The following is a 9581-nucleotide window of genomic DNA, read 5'->3' as shown; positions in this document are numbered from 1 at the left end:
GCCACCTCTTTGGCATCGTCATGATGCACCGTGTCCTTTAGGACAAACAAGTGGGGATCATCATACTAACGCGCCTTGATGCGCTCAAACAAAGAAGATCGTGAAACCATGCAAGTTAGAATCAGGCTAGGCTCCGAAACGTCCAACTACCTGTTGGCTAAAGACTAAACATCCAATGATCAGCCTTCCTACTCAAAGCATCAACCACCACATTGAGCTTCCCAAATGATAAAGAATGTGATATCATAGTCCTTTAGTATCTCTAACCAGCTATGTTGCCTCCAGTTCAGATCCTTTTGCTTGAATAAGTGTTGTAGACTCATGTGATCCTTGAACACCTTATATGACATGCCATAGAGATAGTGCCTCCAAATCTTCAGTGTGTGAATAGTGGCTGCCAACTCCAAATCGTGCACTTGGTAGTTGTTCTCATGGGGGTTCAACTTATGCAAAGCATAAGCAATCACTTTATCCTCCTACACCAACACACATCCTATGTCAATATGTGAAGCATCGCAATATAAGAACCCCATCCCGAAGGTAAAACCAGAACTGGAGTTAAGGTTAAGGGAATCTTGAGCTTTTGAAAGGTTTCCTCACACTCATAAGACCACCTAAATGGGTCACCCTTCTGCGTCAATCTAGTCAAAAGGGTTGTTATAAGTGAAACCCCTCCACAAAACATCAATAATACCCAGCCAAACTAGGGGTGTTCAAAATCGAAAATTGAACCGAAACCGAAGCTTAATGGCTTATTGGTATCGGGTTAACGGTTTAACGGACGGGGAACAGATTGAAATATTTTTATTAACGGCTTATCGGTTTGGGGGCGGATTATTCAATTTTCTTAACTGATAATCCATTAACCCGTTAAGAATATGTATATATGGATTTGGAGAACTAATGCAATCTGGAAAGAGTTATGATGACGTCTAGTGGCTGGCTTTATAGGGACTATTTCTGCGGAAGTATATTTTTTAAGCTTGCAGAAATAAGAAGATTTTGCAATAGTAAATGTGAATCACAGTGGATTTGTATATCAGAACGAATTAAGTGATTAATATACTTTTTTGTTAATGGCCAATTTTAGCACAATTAAATGTGTTCGCTTTGCTTTTTTGTTGTTTTTATATTTTTATCCGTTAACTTTCTATTTCCTTTTGCCCTTTCCTCTGCTCCTTTTCCCCGGATCCAAGTGTCAGTTCATTGTCTGTATCCCAACAATATAAGAAGTGTAGCTTAGTCTAACATCTCATAGTCGGTGTGCGATTGGTTCCAAGCTAACCCTCTTCTATTTGCAACAAAATAATTAATGCACGCAATATAGATTGAATTAGGCCGACAAGCCGCCTGATAACTGCCCGATAAGAGCTAAATCGATACCAATCCGCCCGATATCTTATCGGGTGGCTAGCGGATTAATACATTTAAAAAGTCGATAACCGATAAGCCAAACCATTAAGAGTAAATAACTGCCAAATCCGCCCGATAAGCAGCCCTAAGCCAAACCAAGTGAATTCTGGATCTCAGTATTAGAAGATGGTCTGGCCAACTCTGAACTACCAAAATCTTCTTCGGATCCACCTTAATCTACTCACTAGACATCACATGGCCCAAGAATGACATTGAGTCTAGCCAAAACTCACACTTGGAGAATTTAGCAAATAGTTTCTTCTCCCTCAATGTTTGGAGCACGATCCTCAAGTGTTGCTCATGATCTTCCCGACTGCAGGAATACACCAATATATTATCAATGAAACTATGATGAATGAATCGAGATAAGGCATAAATGCATTGTTAATAAGGTGCATAAAAGTTGTTGGGGAATTGGTCATCCCAAAAGATATCACCAGAAACTCATAGTGACGATAACGGGTCCTGAAAGTTGTCTTTGGAAGATCTGACGTCCGAATCTTCAACTGATAATACCCCATTCTCAAATCAATCTTCGAGAATACTCTAGCACCCTAAATTTGAGTAAACAAATCATAAATATTTGGTAGTGGGTACTTGTTCTTGATAGAAACCTTATTCAACTGCTTGTAGTCAATACACATTCTCATAGAACCATCTTTCTTTTTCACAAATAGTATTGGTGCACCCTAAGATGACACGTTAAGCCCAATGAAACCCTTATCAAACAACTCTTGAAGTTGTTCCTTCAAATCCTTCAACTCTATTGGTGCCATGTCATATGGTAGAATAGAGATGGGCTGAGTTCCCAGCACCAAGTCAATGGTAGGAATATCAACACTAACATCCCTCATTAAGGCCAAACACCCCTTCTCAGCAATCTGTTGAGACTTCAAATATGAAATCACTCTACTGGGAACATGATCCAGTGAGCCTCTCCACTCCAACCTTGGCAACCCCAGCATAGCCAATTTCACGGTCTTAGCATGATAAACAAGAATGGTGTGATAGGGTGACAACCAATCCATGCCCAAAATCACATGAAAATCTACCATGCTGAGAAATAAGATATCAACTCTTGTCTTATAACCCCCAATTTTCACCACACACGACCGATATACACAATCTACCATAATAGAATCACCTACTGTTGCAGATACATGAACAAGCATAACTAAAGAATCACGAGGCATATCCAAATAATGAGCAACGTATGATGACACATATGAATAAGTGGAACCATGGTTAAATAACATTGAAGCATCCATGTGCCACATTAAAACAATACTTGTGATCATGGCATCGGAAGCAACTGCCTATAGCCTAGCAGGAAATGCATAGCAACGAGCCTGACCACTGCCTGACCGACCTCCCCCTCTTGGGTGACGTCCAACTGACTGAGCCCTATCCCTAGATGGTTGTGCGGACGGTGTAGCTACTAGTGCTGAAATCATATGTTGTTTTCTCTACTATGGAACCCTAATCAAAAGTCTGGGGTAATCCCTCTTGAGATGACTCAAGTCCCCACACTCGTAACAACCCCTCTAATAAAGCTTCCGACTCTAATACACGGACCAACCAATCCTAAAATATTACACGGACCTACTCGAGGCCTCAAATCACACCAAACAACATCACAACCATGAATTGCACCTCAATTCAAGCCTAAACAACTCCGAATGACCTCAAATTTTACATGCAAGTCACAAATGACATAATGGACCTATTCCAACTCCCGAAACAAAAATCTAAACCTGATATCATCAAATTCAACTCTCGGTCAAACCATCAACCTTCCAAACTGTTACACCCCATGTTTTCGTACGTGAAAGTACGCCATAAGTAAATTAATGAAAGCTTGGAAATGAGATGTTACATCCCGCATTTTTCGTACGTTAAAGTTTCATCGTACGTTAATCGACGTAAGTACGGGAATGAGATTATTTTAAAATTATAAGCATTTTATGCTATTTCAAACAAGTAATGAGTAAATTCGTGAAGGTGAGAAGGTAAGCAAATCAAAGAAAATGAATTTCATCAAAGTTTGACATTTTGGGATAAAATACGGCCCGAGCTAAAATACCTGATATTTATGGACTAGTATCATACAAAGTACCATATGACCGTGATAGTATGATGTATAAAGTATATTAAAAATAAGTAGAATTTTAAGTAATTTGAGACAATTCTTATTATGCGGTAATTGGTTAATTACCGGGTAACGGGATACTACCTAATTACCTAATAAGTGGATAAAGATTAAAAATTTCCCACCCCCACTAAAATTTCCCACCCCCATCCCCACGTGGCAGCAAGCCAATTCTTGGATAATGACTCTTAGTCATTTCTCTCTTTACATTACTGTTCTTATTTATGTTTTCCAACCTTATATACTCTGTATTTTATTTGTACTAACATCCTTTTTGCTTGGGGACACTATGTTCATGCCCACAGGTCCTGATAGACAGGTTGGCAGTCCTACTAGTAGGCTATCATCTTATTGGAAGGTGTTGGTTCACTCCACTTGCTCTAGAGTTGCCTATTTGGTCAGTATGATTTGGACATGTATTGATTGGTATGGCGGGGCCCTATCCCGACCTTTATGATATTAATGTATTCTTAGAGGCTTGTAGATAGATGTTATGTATATGGATACTTGTACGGCCTTATCGGCCTATATTGTGAGTGTACAAATGATCATGTCGGCCTTATAGGCTCGTATGTCACATGTATAAGTTTGTATATCATGTTGGGTCGTCCTATATCGAGTATCCCCTTATGTTTTATTCTGGTTATCTCATGACAGACTTTTCGGCTCATTTACCCAGGATAGTACGATAAGAAAGATATATTACGTTGGTACTCGGTTGAGTAAGGCACCAGGCATCAAGCGCCCGTCGCGGCCCTTTGATTTGGGTCATGACATGTGTTGATACTCAATTTTTTTTTGTATATTTTTAATATGCAAAATACATTCAAAATATCATGAACATGCATATATAAGTATGTCCCAAGGTTTTAATATTTTTCTCTTAATTTTAAGGATTTTTAAATCAATTTATTGCCTTATTTTAGCAAGAAAAACTCAGTAATTGTTCCCAAAATTATCATTTTGGTGATTCATCTATTGGATTCTCATATTTGCATTAAATATATCTAATATTTTTTTTGCATATTTTTTTATAAATTTATTTGTATTTTTAAAGCTAAATTGCACGTAATTGCGATATTAGCCTTTTTAAGATTTAATGATGTTTATATTTATAAAATTAACTTCAGTATTTTTAATTGGATAATTATGTTTTATAAATCATTTTTATGCTTTCAATTTATTTTTGGAAATTAATTTACTATTTTTTTTAATTTTGAAGGGAAAAACTGCTATTTAAATAATAGCCCAATCTGTTTCAATTTTAGCCTAAAATCTGACCCCTAATTGGACCCCAATTTCAGCCCAATTTTAATTAAAACCCGACCCAGGCCCCAATTACCCCTACCCGACCCAAAAGCTTATTAAATCCTGGCCGTTGATCAAAAAGATCAACGGTCCTCATCCGTCCTTACCTTTTTTAACCAAACGACCCCCCCAATACCCCTCTCATTCCTCACTCATCTCTATCTCTCTACTTCTGGTTTTCTCTAGAACCTTCCCTCTTCTCTCCTCTCCGATGAGTTATGTTCATCTTCTCCGGCCACCTTCTAACTTAAATCTATGGTGGTCTCACCACCCACCAAGCCACCTATGGCTCCTCAGGTTTGGTTAACTGAAGCTTCATGACTCGACCACGAAGATTTGGATCCAGACCTCTGTTGATTCAAGCTTTACGGCCATCTTCGACCCTGCTCCGGCAAGCTATGTCTGTTTCGAGCCTGGCTACGACTCCTTTTGTTTATATCCAAGCCTTTATCACCGTTTGGGTTCCTCTGAAAACCCTAGATTTGAGGTTTTTCTAATCTCTTTAGATCTGTTCCAGATCTATGCTTTCCCTAAGCTTTTAAATGATTTTCTGGATTTTCTTTCAAAAAAAAACTATACTTTGGTTTTTCTGAAATATTTAGATGTTTCTCTGATTTTCTCTTTCTTTTGTGTGTTTCTTCTACTATATTTTCCTCTACTGTGTTCTCATGTGTTTCTTCTACTATATTTTCCTCTACTGTGATTCTTGTGTGTTTCTTCTACTGTATTTTCCCCTACTGTGCTCTTGAGTGTTTTTTATTAAGTTTCCTACACTATGTTCTAGTTAAGTTTCTTCTAATATTTCTTAATATGTTTCTCCTACTGTTCTTATCAATTTCTCCAGTATGTTTCGTATTAGTTTCTTCTACCATGTTTTCTTTGAACTCTTCTGCTGTGTTTCGCATGTTACTCTTCTATCATGTTTCTCATGAGTTTTGTTGCTGAGAGTAACATGTTAAAGGTTTCAGTTCTTTTCTGAGACCTCTGAACCTGTTTCGACTCAATTACTTGTCCTCTCATCTCTGCACTCGATTGATGGTAGAAACCCTAGAATTTGGGGGTTCTTCCTAGTTTGGAAATCATTGGCTATGTGATTTTCCTGAACTGGTTTTATTTCAAAAACCCTAACTCTTTCAGACCAGTTTCGAGTCTCTGAACTGAGTTTTGAAATCCTTGTTTTCATATGATTTTGACTTTTGCTTTACACTGGATCTTTTTGCTACTTCTTTTCTACATTGCTAACCTATGTGACAAACATGCACCTGTAGCCTATTATCTACTGATTTTGCAATGACATAACATCTTCTTTCAATTTAACATGTCTATATGCTCTTTATATGTGATGAACTTCCCTCTAAAATAGCTTTCAAATTTGGGATTGGTTCAGACTTCCTTCTTAATAGGTTTGATTGATTTCTTTCCATTGTTTGCTGATTTCCCTGTGATTCGACTTAAGTTAAAACCTTTCTCAGCTTTTCTGGCTTGGTTCACTCATGGACCAATAATTACAAAATCTCTGACTCTTGATTTACTGGCTACTAATTGATTTTCTTACCTTATTTGTACAAACGTGTATTTCAAAATTTTGTCCCTTAAATAACTTTTTATGTATTTGCCCCTAATTGCATGCTTTGCACAGAAGGTTTATTGGACTTCTTCCCTTAAGTAGTTTTCCCGTTTGAATCTGAATTCCTTAATTAAAGGAAGTCTTGTGTGATTGATTCTTAATTTATAATCAGTTCCTTAACTGTTTTCTTACCTTATTTCTGCCTGATTTTCACACTATAAAGGCACGCCTCTTTCACAAACTCGAAAAAGGATTCACAATCTTTCTGAACTCACATTCATACACAATAGTATTCTCTCTTGTCTGCACTGTGGCCTGTTTACAAGACCTAACTGCTTTTCTCTATTTGTTTCTTTGAAACTGGTATGTCCTGATTTAAGCTTTAGCACCACAACAACGTGTTTATTTACTGCTTTTGTATTCATGTCTACTTATTGTTTCTGTACTTGAATTAGCATGTTTATTTCCTTCTACCTGCTCCTATTATGAATCCCAAAACCCCTTCCCCCTATGTGTTTGAGCTATAGTTTAAGGCATGACAATATTCAAATTATTGTCCATGAATTAAACTTGATCCCTTGGGATCCTAGCCTCTAATAATGTGTTATAGTAGGCTTTAGTAGGCTTTTGGGTGTACTAGCACTCTCCATTGCTGGGTATACCCACAGCCTGCCTAGTCTTTTCAATTTCCATATTCCCCATGTACCTCTATGCGTACTTATTTGTAGTTGTTTCCCTTTCCCTTTCCCCCTTTCAGAATTTTGTTTCTGCACTTGCACACTCTCTTAGTCCTTAAGTTTTGCCCCCCTCTTGTGAGTCTTGCCTTGGGACCTTGAGCTCCCTCTGAACTTGGACATTTGAGGGCTGGCCATTCCACACTGCACTTGTCTTAATCTGATAATGTATTTGGGTGTGAGCATTGCCCGGAGTCCCCTTTGAGGCTCTTAGGAAACTTTGACACATCCAAATGGGAAAAAGACTTTGGATCATGATCTCTTGGAGTTGGTTTACCTCATATTTCATAAATGAAGTCTGAATCAGGCTCTCCTTGGTTGTACTTTTTAATTTCTGATGTATTCTTTTACCTTTTTTTCTGGGCTGTAATAATTTCTTGGGGATGGCTAGTGAAAAAGGGAGGGGTAACTATGTATGCAAAGGGTAGATATCCTGCCTATAGGTATTTCTGAAATTCTGCATTCTCACATAGATATCCTGCCTATAGGTATTCTGATTTTCTCACATAGATGCCACATCTATAAGTATTTCTGATCATAGGTCTGTTGCTCTCATATAAAAATCATGTCCATAAGTACCTGGAAATCTGAATTCTGCATATGCATATAGAGAAATATGCCAATAGGTCATTCTAAATCCTGTATATCCGTTCTTCATCTAGCAATCATGTTCATAGGTCTTAAACAAAAAAAAAAAATTCAGCATCTAGATATCATGTCTATAAGGCTTCTGCATTCTTTACCATGTCTATAAATGGTTTTAAAATCGACAACGCATAGAAAGCATGTCTATAGGAACTATTAATCGAATCTGAATCGCTTCATTCACTTATAAGGCTAAAACCAGTAATAACGACGTGTCATCATCTGCATAACTTATAACCTTTTTGCTATAACCTTTTTGCTAAAAACTTGCCTTTCTTTAATAATCTGGCAACCTTTCTTAACCAGTACGCATTCAGTTTATTTCAATGCTTTCTGAATTCATTATATACCATGTCTATAGGATCTTTGTCCAACACTTAGGCAAGCTTTAGGGTGAAAATTATAAATAGAATCTATTTTATTAATTACAACCAGCAGGCAGATCTGATTCGGGTTTCTTATCTGAATTATGTAATAAATCAGTCTGCTTCAACTTTTAAGTTCTTAATTAGACCCTAAACAGTATGTGTAAGTCATGCTAACTATGTGCTTCTTTGATTGAAGGAGGTATATCTGAGCCTTTTTTACTTGTTATGTGCTCCTCCCCAACTTGCTATACATGTTTTTGTATGTCGCCTTAGAATTTTGCCTTTGAAACTACAAACAAACCTAAAATCCCTCCCTTTTAGGATTAGTAGTCTTAAATACCTCCGGGACTGATAGGATTGGGACGGGTAATATCATGCAATAGGTAAACGAGACCATTCCGCGCTTTAATACCTTAACGGGGTGGGAAAGGGTAGATATGGATATGATGACCACGTGATAACATCACGTGTAGCCCCTCACTGAGGAGTGATTACCGGATGTTGTGTGGGGTAATCCATATTATTAATAAACATAGGACATCCCCCTTCCTTTGTTTCTTTGTTTCTTTTAAAATTTCAAATTATTTCTTTCTTTAGTTCTTTCCAACTTTGTTTATTTGTAACCATTACGTGAAAATCCTCTCTTATTTGAAGTTCTTACTTGCCTACGTGTTATTTGTACCTAAAGTCACAATCATGGTTTGGCCGGGAACCACACTAGTAGATCCTGAGGGGTGCCTAACACCTTCCCCTTGGGATAATTTCAAGCTCTTACCCAATCTTTGGTTACTCAAATCAAAACCCTTCTTAGTGTCCTAATGCACTTAAATCATTAGGTGGCGACTCTTCAATTCAAAACCCAAATCCCGAAAATGAACGAGTTATCCTCCCAAATGTCATAAACCCGATTTCACGAGAAAAAGGGGGCCGACAACATGCACCAACTAGTTTATGATATGTAGAGATTTTGACAATAACATTATACATGCAGAAATAATGATAGGCCCAAAATCTTCCAAATATGTGTTTATTCCAAGAATTCAACTTTCGCCGCCAGAAAATGAATGATATCCTTTTAAATTCATCAGAAAATAATTTTCAGTGCATTTATGTTTTTCGATGACAATAAATAAAGCATGGGGTCAAACAATACCCAACGTTGGATTGTGCTTATCGCAACATATTTTTTCATATGGGCAACTATATGTTACACTTTCAAGAGGTATATCGATGTCAACAACAAGAGTTTTGGTCATGATAGAGTAACCGAAGAGATGAAGAGGCACATACATACAACAACATAACATGTTATTAACTCTTACAATATATTACCTATAATTATAAATGTTATACATATCACGACCTTAACTAATTATTCTGTTGATGTTTGCGGGTTC

General features: G+C 37.3%; 1 protein-coding gene across 1 annotated transcript; it reads right to left on the bottom strand.

The window, feature by feature from the left end:
- Nucleotides 1-2102: 2102 nt before the first annotated feature.
- LOC138883173 (uncharacterized) lies at nt 2103-2681 on the bottom strand. Its single transcript, XM_070163836.1, has one exon. It carries the CDS (start codon nt 2679-2681, stop codon nt 2103-2105), a length of 579 nt encoding a protein of 192 aa, XP_070019937.1.
- Between the last annotated feature and the right edge of the window lie 6900 nt (nt 2682-9581).

The sequence above is a fragment of the Nicotiana sylvestris genome, chromosome 12 (genome assembly GCF_000393655.2).
Source record: "Nicotiana sylvestris chromosome 12, ASM39365v2, whole genome shotgun sequence".
Classification (NCBI taxonomy): domain Eukaryota; kingdom Viridiplantae; phylum Streptophyta; class Magnoliopsida; order Solanales; family Solanaceae; genus Nicotiana; species Nicotiana sylvestris.
Note: the sequence above shows the minus strand (reverse complement) of the source record. Positions and strands in the feature narration are given on the sequence as shown.